A 15981-nucleotide genomic window follows, 5' to 3' on the forward strand; every position below is an offset into this window, starting at 1 on the left:
TGCCTGCTGCAATACTACCTTATCCTGTGTTTTCAGGATAATTGTTTCAGACATTCAGATATTTAAAACTACCACTGTCCCATGTTTCCTTGAGGATATCCAGAGATCTCCAAAGATGAGACAAACATAAGCTTCTTGGAACTGCCAGTCGAAATGAGTAGGGAAAGGGCTACAGTAGGCAGGGAGAGACAGAGACCTTTAGGGCAACGGGATGCGGCTGCAGGTGGGAGGCTGAGGACGTGGCAGTGGCAGTGGAATCTGGGCAAGAAGAGGATGAGATAAACATGTTCCAGACCCGCCGGGGCCAGGTGCCATGTGTGGAGTCTTCAAACTTTCTGACAAGGTCCCAGTAAAAAGCCAGGGACAGAAATCCCCAGCCGCTACCCAGTCAGGACCCCTCTCAATATTGAGAGCTTTGTGCTTTCCCTCAATACACTCTATGGCTTTGCTAACTCTCTGTTGCCATCCATCCACGAGATTCATCCTTCGACTCCGTGAGACAAGGACCAGCGTCCCTCCCACTCTCTGGTAACAGAAATAAGGGCTCTGTCCTCATGACGGCTGCGATTCCCACAGTGGAGATAACAGAATTGGAAAAGGTGGTCCCAAACTTGTCACTGGCCTTAACAGATGTCACATACGACACAACTCCTATTCTAGAAGGCCAACTAACCGGTTCAGATTTAAACGTGTTCACTAGAGTTGCCATTAGCAATCTCATAACCTCGGACTTCTTTTTGGCTAGCCAAGGGGAAAGGGGAGTTTATGCTTCAGCGAACACTTCTTGGCTACAGGTCAAGTAGAACAATTGTGTGTTTTTTAAGGTTTATTTTTTAAAACTTATTTTGAGAGAGAGCAAGCAGGAGAGGGGCAGAGAGAGGGAGACAGAATCCCAAGCAGGCTCCCCAATGTCAGCACAGAGCCAACTTTGGGCTTAAACTCACGAAGCATGAAATCATGACCTGGGCTTAAACTCACGAAGCATGAAATCATGACCTGAGCTGAAATCAAGAGTCGAGTGCTTAACCGACTGAGCCACCCAAGTGCCCCAAGTACAACAATTTCTTTTTTTTTTTAATGTTTATTTATTTTTGAGAGAGAAGACAGAGCATGAGTGGCGGAAGAGCAGAGAGAGAGAGGGAGACACAGAATCGGAAGCAGGCTCCAGGCTCCGAGCTGTGAGCAGACAGCCCGACACGGGGCTCAAACTCATGAATGGTGAGATCATGAATTGAGCCGGAGTCAGACGTTTAACTGACTGAGCGCCCCAGTCGCCAACCTGAAGTACAACAATTTCTAATGAGACTAAAGTAAAAGCTTCTGGGGCGCCTGGGTGGCTCAGTCAGTTAAGCATGTGACTTTGGCTCAAGTCATGATCTTATGGTTTGTGAGTTCAAGCCCTGCACTGGGAGAGCTCAATCCCCACATTCTCTTCCTCTTTCTTTCTCTACGCCTTGTGGGATTCTTTCTGTCTCTGTCTCTCTCCCTCCCTATCTCTGCCCCTCGCTTCCTTGTACCCTCTCTGAAAAGAAAAGAAGAGAAAAGAAAAGAAAGGAAAGGAAAGAAAGGAAAGGAAAGGAAAGGAAAAGAAAAAAGAAAAGAAAAGAGAAGAGAAGAGAAGAAAAGAAAAGAAAAAAGAAAAGAAAATTAAAGAAAAGAAAAGAAAAGAATAAAGCCTCCTGGCTCTCTAGAGACCAGCTGGACTTTGGACATGTTTCCATGGCTTGTATTTGGTCATCTAGGCCTCTGTCTCCAAGGTTTATTGTGAAGACTAATCATCATCTTGTTTCTGGTAACTGCCTGTGCATTTGGCATATGTATCCTGTCCAGAGTCTCAAATAGCCACTGTGCAGCCCTTGTAACATCAGGAGATCTGACACAAACACATCTAACACAAATCCAAATCCTGCAATGTCTTTCCTAACATCCTTAACTGAAATGTTCCATGCTTCCCCATGGTGTGTGTATTCTCCCTTGTTGCAATGAGCTAATACGCCCAGCTTTGTTTAATCATTGCTGTGTTCCTGGTGGTATTTGGCTGAAGTCTAAGGACATTATTTACTTAAAAAGTCCAAGAGAATCATCTAAAAAACTTCTAGACCTAATAAGGAAAGTGAGCAAGGTGACCAGAAACAAGACCAAATGTGAAATTGAATAGTCTTCCCTTACAGACATTAAAACATTGGGGCGCCTGGGTGGCTCAGTCAGTTAAGCAGCCGACTTCAGCTCAGGTCATAATCTCAGTTTGTGGGTTCAAGCCCCGCATCAGGCTCTGTGATGACATCTCAGAGCCTGGAGCCTGCTTCTGATTCTTTGTCTTCCTCTCTATTAATCCCCAGCTCACGCTTTGTCTCTCTCTCTCTCAAAAAATAAATGTTAAAAAATTTTTAAATGTAATAGAAAAGGACATTGTTCATCATGATAAGAAAATCCATCAACTTCCTGGCAATGCCTTGAGCAAGGAAAGTATGAGCTCTACACATTTTCTTCACTTGATCTTAGCCAAAAGGCCGAGAAGTGATATACACATTTTTTTCAGAAGAAAAAACAAATTGGTCTGAAAGAATGGAAAGAGATATCATGTTCCAGGCATGAAAAATCAACACAGGAGAAATGGATCCCCAAATTAATCTATATATTCAATTTAATACCAGTAGAAGAATCATTTTTCATCTTCTAAATTATGAAATATTCTCAAATGGACAATGATCTGCAGAAGATAGTGATACAGTGGACACCTGGGAACTCTCATCATTTTCTGATTTGCCTCAAAAAATTTTGTAAGAAACACAACATTTTGGGGCACCTGGGTGGCTCAGTTGGTTAAGCATCTGACTCGTGATTTTGGCTCCGGTCATGATCTCACGATTTGTGAGGTCTGCACTGACAGCAAGGAGCCTGCTTGGGATTCTCTCTCTCTCTCTCTCTCTCTCTCTCTCTCTCTCTCTCTAAGTTAATAAATAAACTTAAAGAAAAAAAAAGTATTTCAGCTCCAGGTGAAACCTATCCCTCCATCCAATTCTATCCTGCCTTTGTCCTCTGAGGTAAGTGCAATTCTAAGTTTATTACAGTTTATTTCCTTGCATCTTTTTAATCTTTTATTATATAATTAGGGATCCATGAACTGCATATATTGTTTGCATGTGTTGAAAACAAATATCATACTCCACATAGCAGTCTTTGACTTTCCTTCGTCTCATACTGTAGGCTTGAGAATGATCCATGTTGATACATTCGTGTGTCTCCTGTTCAAATTTAACTCTTCAGTGAGATATACATACATAAAAGTCAATGTTGGAAGAGTCCAATCTGATGAATTTTTTAAAGTTTATTTATTTTTGAGAGAGAGAGTACGTGCAAGAGAGAGCAGGGGTGGGGTGTCTGGGTGGCTCAGTCAGTTGAGCATCTGACTTAGGCTCAGGTCATGATCTCATGGTTCATGGGTTTGAGTACTGCATTGGGCTCTGTGCTAACAGCTGGGAGCCTGGAGCCTGCTTCAAATTCTGTGTCTCTCTCTATCTCTGCCCTTGCCCCCCCCCTTTAAAAATACATAAACATTTAAAAAGTAAATAAAAAAGAGAGAGAAGGGAAGGGGCATAGAGAGGGAGAGAGAGAATCCCAAGTAGGCTCCACACTGTCAGTGCAGAGCCTGACTTGGGGCTCGAACTCACGAAACCACAAGATCATGCCCTGAGCTGAGATCAAGAGTTGGAGGATTAACCAACTGAGCCACCCAAGCGCCCCATGAATGTTCTTTTTTAAATTTTTTAAATGTTTATTTATTTTTTAAGAGAGAGAGACACAGGGCGTGAGCAGGGGATGGTCAGAGAGAGAGGGAAACAGAGAATCAGAAGCAGGCTCCAGGCTCTGAGCTGTCAGCACAGAGACCAACGTGGGGCTCGAACCCACGAACTGTGAGATCATGACCGGAGCTGAAGTTGGCTGCTTAACCAACTGAGCCCCCCAGGTGCCCCCCCATGAATGTTCTTAAACTGAATGCACATGATCATCTCAGATGACTGTGAATGCCCAAGATTGCCGCCATCTTGACCTCCATGGAGTCACTGAGATTACTGAGATTATTACTTTAACAAAGGGAGCTCAGAAATTGTTACTATGGCCTGTGAAAACCTTCAAATGACATGTCATGACTGATGATCATGTATTGGAAATTAGGGTGCAAAACACATCTCTGAAACTCTAAGTGCTATATAAATAAGGATATAAATCAATGCCAGCTTTGCCACTTTCAAGGCAATGTAACCATGGGTGAGTTGCTTTACCTCTTCGTGCATTCAGTTTCCTCCTATGTATGAAGGTAACAAAAGGAAGGTTTCTCTGTCCCCTCAGAAGGGATCATTGAACCCTCCTGCCTCTTCCACATGCTTGCAGCTAATTTGATGACACTGCAGATTTTCTAGAGGTGGCTCCCAATGTCAGCTGCAGAGCTTGGCCCAAAATGGGCTCCTCGACACCATCTGAGCATTGCTCTCTAAAGATGTATTCACAAGGGAGGCTGCCCTCCGACCCACTTCGATGACTTGAGGTGCTGGAGGCTGGGGCTGGTAGAGCTGCCCTGTAGTCAGGCCCTGTTCTCTGATTGCCACTAAGAAAACAAAGGAGGGGCACCTGGATGGCTCAGTTGATTAAGCATCTGACTTCGGCTAAGGTCACGATCTCACAGTTCGTGAGTTCAAGCCCTGTGTCGGGCTCTGTGCTGGTGGTGCAGAGCCTGCTCAGGATTCTATCTCTTCCTCTCTGCCCCTTCCTCACTTGTACTCTCTCTCTCAAAACAAATAAACTTAAAAAAAAAAAAAAAGAAAACACAGGAAATAAGAACACTCAGACCAGCAACCCCCAGAGACAGGATAAGGTTCGTGCCCAGCTCTCGTCTCTCTTGCTTTCTCTCCCTCTCTCCGCCCCTATTCGACCCCCCCCCACACACACACTGTCTTTCTGACTCTCCCAATCTTTATGTCTATCTCCCCACTTACATTCTCTTTTCCCATCTTTTTCACTTGTCATACTGTTTTTTCTCTTTCTTGGTATCTCTCTCTGCACCTGTCTCTCTTTTGAGGTCTCTGTAAACTCTGGCTTCTCTTTGTCTCAGTACTTCTCTGTCTGTCCCTATTCTATTTTCTCTGTGTCTAATTCTACCACCCCGCGTCTCCCCAGCCTCTCCAGGTCTATGCCTTAGACAGTGATTCCATACCCCACTGTCATGGCTGGACCCCCTTGTATTTCCCTGACTCTGTCCATCTCTCTAACCACCCTCTGACCCATGTACATCAGTGGATGGCAAACCCACGGGCCACAGGAAGTGTGAGAGCCACCAGCCGGGGATCGAAGTAGAGAAATGGGGAAGGAGGGCTGAGAGACAGATGAAGGCAGATGGAAGGTGACTTGGGGCTAAGGCGGTGGGGACTGGGGAATCGGGAAAAGAAGATAAGAAGGGAGAACTTGAGGGAGAGGCATGAAATCCTTGTTGGAAGCAGATGGGATTAGAAATGAGAGTGAGAGACAGCCACAGGGAGAAAGGATGCAGGTCAGGGGCACCTTTTCTGCTTCTCTGAGGCCCCTCCGCTAGAGGGTAACGGTAGGGGAGTGAAAGCCCTACAGCCCAGCTCACAACTACAATGCTGCCTCACCTTTCCTGTGGTTTCCTCCATCTGGTGCTGACGGTCTTCCCACACCCATACCTGCATTTCTGACCTTCACACAGCTTCTTCTGGTTTCTGTCTCTGCCCTTTCTCCTTTTCCCCCGTATCTTCCACATGTTTCTCCCTGCCTCTATCTCTTTCTCTGTCTCCCTATGTGTATGTCTCTCAGCTTCTATTTTTCTGTTTATCTCTCCATCTGTTTCTGTCTCCCTCTCACCTTCTCCATCTATTGCCTTCTTTTGGTCTCCGTAGTCTCTCCCGATGGAATCCACCCAGGATCCAACCTTGTATTTCCTTCTTGGGGAAAAAGAAACTGCCTGTGAGCCCAGACCCAACCTGGCTGCGCTACTCCTTGGCCGGCTCCAGCTCCGGGAACCTGGGCAACTCTGGGGGTCCTGGGACCAGCTAGTGGCTCCGCAGACGCCAGGCTCCGACAGAGGCCCAACACTCACCAGAAGCCCAGTCCTCGGCTACCAAAGCCGGCACTGACCTTGCCCCACAGCCGGCAGCCAGAGCTTAAGGGCCTGGAGGTCGCCATGAACTGTGCCAAGGCTCTACAAGTCCCACTGCCTTCCAGAACCGGAGGCAGCCAACAAGGACCCAGGGTTGAGAGAGGAGGGCAGAGCGCCTGAGTGTTTGGAAAAACTGAAGGTGTGGGGCCTTAAGTAGGAGGAGCAGGGCCTCAAGATGGGAAGAGGATCGCCTGGGGGACGGGGAACCTGCAGGTGTAAGGCGCCTGTAGCAGCCAAACCCATTTGGAGGGGGCCGGAGAGATACAGTAGGAACGAGGCCTCAGAGAAGCCAGAGCTGATACATAAATCAGGTAGATCCTGCAGGAGCCTTAGAGGACAGGGATGAAAGTGAGGAGCCAGGGCCTGGAGATACAGGTCTGTGGATACCAGTCACATGAGTGGGATGGACAGGAAAGGCTGGAAGGCGCTAGTGGGGCAATGTTTGATAGGAGCAGGATGGGATTTGGTAATACGAGGCGGGGGAGGGACAGGGGGGATGGGGCCTGGTGGTGAAGGAAGAAGGGTCTCGCATGGAAGTGGCAAGACCAAAGAGGCCCAGAAAGGCTCATAGCCTGGGATACCCTTGGCCTGATGGGGACCTGGGCCCCAAAGGTTGTGTGTGTCACTGCTGCTGATGTGCCTGTCCATGGAGCTTCGAGTTTGAATCCAAGGCCATGCAAGGGCTGTGGGCACAGTGCTGGAGGTCCACCCTCACCTTGCTTCCCCGGGGGTCTTCAATCTGGTGGCTGCAAAATGTCTGCCATTGAGGCACTCAAGCAGGCAGCGTTGCTACCATTAAGGCCTTGAAGCCACTGGGAGGTCAGGGACTCCGTAGTTTCACCCCCCGGAAGCAATTTTGGATAAGGACATCACCTCTTTTTAATGGCTTACACAGAAAAGACCGTTCTTAGGTCTCCCATGAGGCCACTGGCAGCCCAGTGGTGACGCTGATTATTCCATATGTAGGGGTTTGCATGGAAGAGACAGTGTTTTGGGCCAAAGTCCATCTAGAAAAATGTCTTTCCCATAACCCCCCTATTCCAATATGAAAACTCCTTTCTGGTTATTTTATGGTTGCCCTTAAAAAAATTACAGGAGCACCTGGGTGGCTCAGTCGGAGAAGTGTCCCACTTCAGCTCAGGTCATGATCTCGCAGTTCGAGCCCTGCATTGGGCTCTGTGCTGAGAGCTCAGAGCCTGGAGCCTGCTTTGTATTCTGTGTCTCCCCCTCTCTCTGCTCTTCCCACACTCACGCTGTCTCTCTCAAAAATAAACATTAAAAAAATTACAACACTAATCATCATGGAGCATAAGTATCTCTGTGGTACAGAAGAGAACAGCACAGGGCATCTTCCTCAAGAAAGCTGGGTCCCTTGGGTCCCTACTTCCATCCCAGGTTCACAGTGAGGCCTCTCACAGAGGGAGATTACCTTCATAAATGGGGTGACTGGTAGCCAGAAAGCCAGAATTCACTGTGAGGTCAGACTCCCAGCCTTAGCAATGGGGGCATGGGAGGAAGGGACAAGGGTATTGGTGTGCATGTGGGGGTCAGGGGGGCAAGGTGCAGAACTCTCCCCGCCCCCGCCGCCCAGCAATCCTTCCATTTACTTACTTCTTTCCCAAGCCTGTTCCCTTGTCTTCTCATGATTTCATCACTGGGCCCCACATACGCTTATTCATATCTTGATTCATTCCCCTTCCTGCTCATCCATCCCACAAACACTTACTAGAGCCCACTCTCTGTGGGATTCCAAATCCTACGGCTTCTGAGTCCCTGAAGAGGGCTCTGCCCCTTGTCCTTAAGGAGGGGCTCCCAGGGGTGACTCAAGGAATACATACACAGGCATTTCAAAACTGACTTTAAATACTCATCAGGGCGCCACGAAAAGGGGATGGGGTGAGAACTTGTTACATGTGAGTATGGGGTTGGGTGCCCTGAGAAGGGGACCCATCCGTCAGGGCAGCACCCCCACCCTGGGACAAGGAAGCAGAGTAGAAGCCCTCTCTGGAGGGTCCCAGGGCCAACTGGGAGCCAGCCCTCCCTTCGAGGTAGATCACCGGGGAGGGAACGGAGGAAGAGCTCCCATGGTGGTGATGAGAGGCAGTCACCTCCTCAGTGGTACTGCTGATAGCTGGGATAGCCTGGGGCGGGGGTACCCTCTTTAGGGGGCAGCTGGCTGGGGTCCTCCAGGAACGGGGGTGCTGGAGAGGAAAGAATCAGGTAAGGGTGAGAGGCAGCACACAGGCAGAACAGAGCATCCTTCCCCTTCCCTGACCAGCATCGGCCAGGTACTCACCATTGCGGAACTGCTGGGCAGTGTAGCGAGTGAGGAGGATGCCAACACCCTCTATTAGGGCCAGCAGGATGCCCCCCATCATTGCTGAGCCCACCATGGCCAATGGGCCACCTGGGAGAGTGAAGAGGAGGGAGAAAGAGGTGAGGGCAGGTGGAACAGGGCGGAAGGGGCTGGGGCTGGGGGCTGGGGCACTCACTGCGGGCAGCCAGCACAGCCCCAGTCAATGCTCCACTGGTGATGGAGTTCCAGGGATCTTCCTTGCCCCGCAGCCGCACCAGGCCGCAGTCAATGGTGGAGAACAGGCCCCCCCACACCGCAAAGCTACCTGCAGGGAGACCGAGGCCTGATTAGTGTTCCCGATGAATCCCAACAATCCACAGCACAGGGTCTGGGGACCTCCAAGGCCTGAACGCTCTGGCAATGAATGGGGAGAAAAACCCAGACACAAAGGCAGATTAGTGAAGTCCTACGGGATATTCCCCATCTGCCACTGTGACTGCTCTTTCAAGTGCCCCATAATCGCCAGCAACATTCCCTTCACATTTGTAGGGGTCTAGCAAGTGTCTGCAAGCAATTACCTTCTCTATGGCTTTTAAGAGAACTACTTTGATCTTCCTAACCATCACACAGAGTTGAGAATTCCGATCTTGGTTTAAGGGAGAAGACGACAGGTTAGGAAAGCCAGTTTACAACCGGATAGTTAAAGGCCTTACTATGTGCCAGAACCTGTTCTAGGCACTGCTCGTTATTTGACTTCTGAAGTCTTAAATTTGTTCATATTATCAAGTGCTTAGCAGAGCAACTGGCATTTAGCAAGTATTATGTAAATTACAGAAATTACAAAACAATTTAGGTGGTTATTGCGATCGCTATCCCCATGTTACAGATGAAATTTGGAGAGGTTAAGCCATGAGCCCAAAGTTGTATATCAGGGAGAATCTGGGGCCTGGATTTAAACTCCAGAATTCAAATTCTCGCCCCCCACCAAAACATCACTGACCCAGAAGTCCCCAGGTAGAGTTGGGGCTGGAATCAGTACTCCCAATTTGCAGTCTATACCCAAAGAGCAACCACCCCCAACTTGGCATCACACCTCCTAGGTCTCTCCAAGCCTCTCACCTCCAATCTGGGGGGCTCGGATCCTCACAGCGTTGACACTACCTCTCAAACGGTGCCGTATTCCCTGGGAAAAGTGAGGAGGTGGGGAGTTAGAACAAGAATGAGGTCCCTGGCACACAGGGCTTCTAACTTTTAAGAGAGGGAGTGTGATAGATAGATTAGGGGTATCAGGAGTAGAGATGTGGAGAAGTGGCCAAGAACTAGGAGGCTGGGGAGCACGCTAACATGGGTGTCCTCAGACCTGCACTGAGTTCTCATTCGTTCAATGATTACTAGCACCTACGTGCCAGGCACCACGCTGTAAGCAGGGACAGTTAATGAGATAGATCTTAGCCCCTGCTCCCTCAGAACTCATGTTCTAGCGGGAGAGACAGATTCCCCAGCAGAGGTACAGGTAAACAAGATGCCTCAGACAGCAATACATACTCTAGAGGAAACAGGATCAAGGTATGATAATGCTGAGGGGTCAGGAAAGGACTCCAAAAGAGGGGGCATTTGTGCTGAGACCTTGAGGATGAGAACAGGAAACCTGGGCAAATATCCAGGAAAGAGTCCTAGGAGTTGAGGGGAGGGACAGGACTAGTTATGTCCTACATATTGCAGGGACCTTGGCAAATGGATGGCATTTAAAGCCATGACATTTGAGAAGATCTTGGGAGAGGGTGGTCAGAGAGAGAATTGATTAGGTTAAATCAAAAGCATTTTCAGGGTGCCTGGCTGGCTAGGTCAGGAGACCACGCAACGCTCGGTCTCAGGGTGTGTCATGAGTTTGAGCCCACACTGGGCATTAAGCCTACTTAAAAGCAAAAAAATAAATAATGAAGAAATAAATGAATAAATAAAAGCATTTTCTTAACTTTATGGCTGTCCTTCTCCTGCCAGTTAAACTCCTTTCACTTCTCCGTACAGGCTTCTGACCCAGAATCTGCCTCTGGGTAAAATCTTTCTGGCTTTGCACAAAGATAGAATTTGGTAATGATCGTTTTGACAGCACAGCATTTCCACAGAGGAGCTCCAGTTGGGTAGTGGGGGAGAGGGGGTGGTGGTGAGGGACATGGGGCCCTGTCTGCAGTTCTCCCCAACCACATATCCTGGAACCAGGCAGGGCACATAGTAGGTGAGCAGGCACCATAATGAATAAGTGCATACGAAAGGCAGCTCCAAGCACTCTTCAGAGCAATATCCCGAATGGGCAGGGAAGGAGCCCCTGCACCACCCACGGAAGGCTGCAACTCACGACAGGGGCGTTGCGGAAGCCCTTGATGGCTTGGAAAACTCCACCACCGATGACGCCCATAGTGAAGGCTCCACCGCAATCGTCCACAATTCGCCATGGACTGCAAGCCGGAAAGGGAGGATGGGGTTAAGTGAGCCCCTCGTCCCCCCCGCCCCCCACCCCCCGCCAGGTCACAGGGACTCTTTCCAACCCGGAGAAACCAAATCACCCAAATGAGAAGTAGCACTTCAGATAATGAGATTATTTCCCCCCTCAATTATGCAAGAAATGGTGCAACAGGGCTAAAGAATTAGTCTTAGGCCTGCCCGCACCTCCCCCTGCAGCCAACTGCTTTACTACCATCAAAAGATTAAGTGAACTCATACAGGCAAAGTGGGCACGTGTAAATCAACGTTACGTGTCAATTTGCTAGTAATGTTATCAAAGCGGGAAACGGACGCACCCCTGCCTCCGACAATGAGCACGTCCAGCCAAACCCCTCCGCTTCCTTCTTTTTTTTTTTTTTTAAATGGGCCGCAGCGGGTAAAAACCAAAAGCTGGCCGTGGGGAGGACCCAGCTTGTCCACAATAGGCTCACCCAGGCCCCGCCTCCATCAACTAAAGCGACCGGGGAAAAGCCACGCGTGGTAAGCCTGGGGATTTCCGCTCGACACCGCGCCACCCCTCAGCTGGAATGGATTCGGCCAGCGTGTCTCTTTTCGTTAACAAAGAGGGACTGGGGAGATACGGAGTCGAGGGGAACGTGGAGTGGTTGGTCCTGCATGGCACCTTCTCCAGGCACACGGCTGCTGGCCCTCCCGCGTGGGAGGAGGGGAGCGGAAGGAGACCACAAATGTCTAAGAGTCTCCCGAGTCCAAGACGTGGTGCGGTGTGGCCTGCGCCTCCCCCACCCGCCTCCCCCAGCTGGCCCTGGCGCCGCAGCAGCAGTCCCGAGGCCTGTGCCTCGCCGTACCAAGGCTCCCGAGCGTACTCCTCCATGGCGCCGGCGTCCGGCCGTGCAGTCTGGCTAAAGCCCGGCCGGCCCACGCCCCCACTGTAATTGCACACAGGAGCCCGAGCTTGCCACCTATTCCAGGACAGCGATTGGGTCGCTTTGCCGCTCATCATGACAGGATCACACTGTCATTGGCCACCCAGGTTTGCGTCATCTGCACTGCAGCCCGAGCGTCGTCCAGTTACTTTAGGGCTCGGGGAGAGACGACCTCATTCTGTGCTTTGGGAGAAGCCAGTCGTATGACCCTGGTGATCTTAGCGGCAACAAGAGAGAGGCAGCCACTCTGACAGCCTTCTGCTACTCGCGTGACTGTATTGGTAATATCGTGGTGGGCGCACTTTTTTGGAGCGGGAGGAAGTGCTGCGCTTTACTCCCCCACCCCCAGCTCCTTGGTTTCTCCTACCCAGCAGTCTTTGGGGGAAGTCGGGTGAGCCCATTCCTAGGGCGCGGGGGAACTGAGCTTGGCCGTTAAGGCGATGGGCGGAGCCTGAGCCTCCAGGAGAACAACTGAGTCCCGGAACACCCACCCTGGAGGGGAGGGTTGGTGAGTTTTGGTAGCATTTCCACCTATCTTCCATATTTTAGCGCGTAGGTTCCGTCCACCCAGTTATTGGTGAAGGTGGGTAAGCGGGGGTCCAGAGGAGCACATGCCGCTTGGTTTTAGGATTGGGATTTGAATCCTCATTTGAGCTGGTTTTTGGCCTGCCTGTCCGTTCATCCCTAGGTCTGCCTGCTCTCCGCTATGCCGCTGCCTGTTGCGCTGCAGACCCGCTTGGCCAAGAGAGGCATCCTCAAACATTTGGAGCCCGGTGAGCGAACTAAGAGCAGATGGGCCTACCATGTGCCAGGCTTGACTGGCACTTTGTTGTTGATACTACCACTTGATACCTAGCACGGGCCTTACCATGAACCAATCAGTGGGGTGGTGGTTCTTTCACTGGTAACAATATGGGTTCCTGATGTCCATTTCTATTACATCCTTAATACTGGCAGCTAATGCCACATGCAGTCCATCAAAAAATCTGTGGAAGTGATTACAAAGTAATGCTAAGAACAGCTGGCAAAAGTAATAGGATAATAAGATACTGATACCTTGTTCTTTATCCTGCTGGTTGAAACCATTATTTCAGATCTATTGTGGCGTGAGGAATTATGCTAGTAGTGATCTATACCTTACTGGTCACCCTATCAGTAGCTGACCTGTATTTGGGTCCTAAGTACTTGGTATACACATTATGGTTAATAGTACAAAATTATGATAGGGTCTATCATTTACATGCCTGCTCCGTTGCTGCTAGTATTTACATCTCATTGTCTGTCAATAATAGTAAAAGCTGGCATTTGTTTTGGGCTGCAGTGTGCTAGGCACTGAAAAGTACATCTTATTTTCGTCTTCTTGATAAATGACCTCTATCACGAGCTACTGTGTGCCAGGCATAGATCTTGTAGTTAACAATACTGATAATGATCATTGATCATCTATTTTAAGCCTATTGAGTACCAAGCCCCGTGCTGATGGTATATATGTCTTACTAATAATACTGATGCTTCTAGCTGACATCTTCGGGCCCATTGTGTGACAGGCAGTATACTGTTGCCGACCTATACGTTTCATTGTTATATCCACAGCTGAAATCTGTGGTACGCCTTCTGAGGGTCCTGTACTGAGCTGACAACCTACGCCTTTTTTTTTTTATCCTACTGATAGTGCCAACTGTTGCAGGCCTACTGTGTGTCAGGCCTAGGAACTGAATGGATTCAGAGCAGTGTTTGGACAAAGCCCTTGCTATCCAGACCTGCTACTCATTATCCAGAGTCCAAAATCCTATCTTTGCCAAGCTGGGAGCTAAACAGATTTGGACATATTTTCAGCTAAACCCCTTCGTGTTCAAACTCATTTTACCCAAATAGAGTTGGACACCATGGTGTCACGTGCTTCCTGAACTCAGCAGCTGGAGGATACATTTGTTTTAATGAATCCCTATATAAATTCTGAAACCCAGATAGGTTTGGGTGACAGTATCAAATCTCAAATCTTTTTTTTTTAAATTTCATTTATCCTTGAGTGTGAGAGATAGACAGAGTGTGAGCAGGGGAGGGGCAGAGAGGGAGACACAGAATCCGAAGCAAGCTCCAGTCTCTGAGCTATCAGCACAGAGCCTGACTCAGGGCTAGAACCCACAAACTGTGAGATCGTGACCTGAGTCGAAGTCGGATGCTTAACCGACTGAGCCACCCACGTGCCCCTCAAATCTCAAATCTAATCTGAACCCAGAAACAGAAAGAATTTAGGCCAATTTTTTGGCAGATCTTCAGACACTTGGATTTGGAATGTGCGTGACATCTGACACAGCAGGTGAGACCTGGAACGCATATGTGTGTGAGTGCGCGTGCGCGCGCACACACACGTGGTCCATATGAATCTGAGTGTCTCACCAGGCTCTGAGTGTAGGATGAGAATCCCTTGGGTCCTTACTGCTTTCCTCCACCCCACTGTCCTGCCAGAACCAGAGGAAGAGATCATTGCTGAGGACTATGATGATGACCCGGTGGACTATGAGGCCACTCGCTTGGAGGGCCTGCCACCAAGCTGGTACAAGGTGTTTGACCCTTCCTGGTGAGCCTGGGGGATTGGCGGGGGTGACTTCTGATTTCACCCCTCCTGTGCTGTTCTTGGTCTTGGGGTAAATGGGGGACACAAGGAAGAGGTTTGGGGGCCCTCCCTCTGGGGTCCTGACATGGGGCAAGTATAGGCAGAGATTGGGGAAGACAAGGGTTGAGGCTACAAGGAGAGGGCATCAGTGCTGACACTCCTTCCCTCCCCTCTCCTCCCTCCCTGCTTCGCTCCCACTGCCCCGCAGTGGGCTCCCGTACTACTGGAATGTGGACACAGACCTTGTGTCCTGGCTCTCCCCACATGACCCCAACTCGGTCGTTACCAAATCTGCCAAGAAGCTCAGGAGCAATAATGCAGGTGAGTTGGCAGACCTGGAGAGTGCCTCATGGGCTTCTGCAGCTTTCAGAGAGGGATCAGGTAAAATGGCCGTGGATCAAGGAGGGCCAGGTGAGGCAGCTAGGCCCAACCTCCAGCAAGGGAGGTTGTTGAAGGCAGAGGCTGCTGGGTCCTGAGTCACTTCAGACTCTTTGTGCCCTTTGTGCCCTCAGACACTGAAGAGAAGTTGGATCGGGGCCACGAGAAGCCAGATCGGGGCCACGAGAAGCCGGAACGGGGCCACGAGAAGCCGGAACGGGGCCACGAAAAATCAGAGCGAGGCCACGAGAAGTCTGACAGAGATCGAGAACGTGGTTATGACAAGGTAGACAGAGAGAGAGAGAGGGACAGGGATCGGGATCGTGACCGTGGGTATGACAAAGTGGACAGGGAAGAGAACAAGGAACGGCGCCATCATCGCCGAGAGGAGTTGGCTCCCTACCCCAAGAGCAAGAAGGGTAAGTGGAGCAGCAGGGCCAGGACTCAGGGAAGGCAAGTGAGGCACTGCAGGTGAGCCGCATAAGGGAAGTCCTCACTTTGCTCATGCGACTGCCGAAACCTGGGTCCTGGGCCAAGGTGCTGTGGGCCATGGCAGCCACAGGCTCCACCCCTTCCTGGGTTGGGGGAGCTTGGTGATCAGGGGCTCCTCGTGCCTCCACCAAAGACCTCACTCTGTCACCTACTTCCGTAGTGGCGAGCCGGAAAGATGAAGAGTTAGACCCCATGGACCCCAGTGCGTACTCAGATGCACCTCGGTAAGTGACAACGCCTCATGAGCCCTTACTTCTCTTTCCTCAGGACTGACTTGTGTCAATGACCATTCCTTTTCTCCTTTCCCCATTTGTCAGTTGTTGGGAGTTGGGGAGAGTGCCTACCACAACCCACCTTCCCAACCCCTGACCCATATCCCCCAACCCTTGTCATCCCCAGGGGCACGTGGTCAACAGGACTCCCCAAGCGGAATGAGGCCAAGACAGGTGCAGACACAACAGCAGCTGGGCCCCTCTTCCAGCAGCGCCCCTACCCATCACCAGGGGCTGTGCTCCGGGCCAACGCTGAGGCCTCCCGAACCAAGCAGCAGGACTAAGCCTCCCAACCACGCCAGGGGGTATTAATAAAGGCTTTTCGATGCAATGTGACCATGAGACCTGAGTGCTTCCGTCCCGTGCAC

At 50.1% G+C, this 15981-nt stretch overlaps 2 protein-coding genes and 1 pseudogene across 5 annotated transcripts; 1 reads left to right on the plus strand and 2 right to left on the minus strand.

Moving 5' to 3' along the window:
• Window positions 1–2365: 2365 nt before the first annotated feature.
• On the minus strand, window positions 2366–2522 carry LOC115284409 (annotated as a pseudogene).
• A 5491-nt stretch (window positions 2523–8013) lies between these two features.
• On the minus strand, window positions 8014–11885 carry TIMM17B (translocase of inner mitochondrial membrane 17B). Its single transcript, XM_029931045.1, has 6 exons — window positions 11777–11885; window positions 10825–10924; window positions 9588–9651; window positions 8665–8793; window positions 8469–8579; window positions 8014–8373 (listed from the first exon to the last, which is right to left on the minus strand). Exons 1-6 carry the CDS (start codon window positions 11800–11802, stop codon window positions 8285–8287), a joined length of 519 nt encoding a protein of 172 aa, XP_029786905.1. The 5' UTR covers window positions 11803–11885; the 3' UTR covers window positions 8014–8284.
• A 100-nt stretch (window positions 11886–11985) lies between these two features.
• On the plus strand, window positions 11986–15949 carry PQBP1 (polyglutamine binding protein 1). Of its 4 annotated transcripts, none has more exons than XM_029931041.1 (8): window positions 11986–12135; window positions 12543–12627; window positions 14127–14174; window positions 14324–14435; window positions 14680–14792; window positions 14984–15268; window positions 15502–15565; window positions 15741–15949. In XM_029931041.1, exons 2-8 carry the CDS (start codon window positions 12561–12563, stop codon window positions 15895–15897), a joined length of 846 nt encoding a protein of 281 aa, XP_029786901.1. In that variant the 5' UTR covers window positions 11986–12135; window positions 12543–12560; the 3' UTR covers window positions 15898–15949. The 4 variants fall into 4 exon arrangements, with proteins under 4 accessions (XP_029786901.1, XP_029786904.1, XP_029786902.1 ...); XM_029931042.1 differs by lacking the exon at window positions 11986–12135 and adding an exon at window positions 12143–12362; XM_029931043.1 differs by lacking the exon at window positions 11986–12135 and adding an exon at window positions 12363–12437.
• The last annotated feature ends 32 nt before the right edge of the window (window positions 15950–15981 follow it).

This window comes from Suricata suricatta, chromosome X (genome assembly GCF_006229205.1).
Source record: "Suricata suricatta isolate VVHF042 chromosome X, meerkat_22Aug2017_6uvM2_HiC, whole genome shotgun sequence".
In the NCBI taxonomy this organism is placed as follows: Eukaryota; Metazoa; Chordata; class Mammalia; order Carnivora; family Herpestidae; genus Suricata; species Suricata suricatta.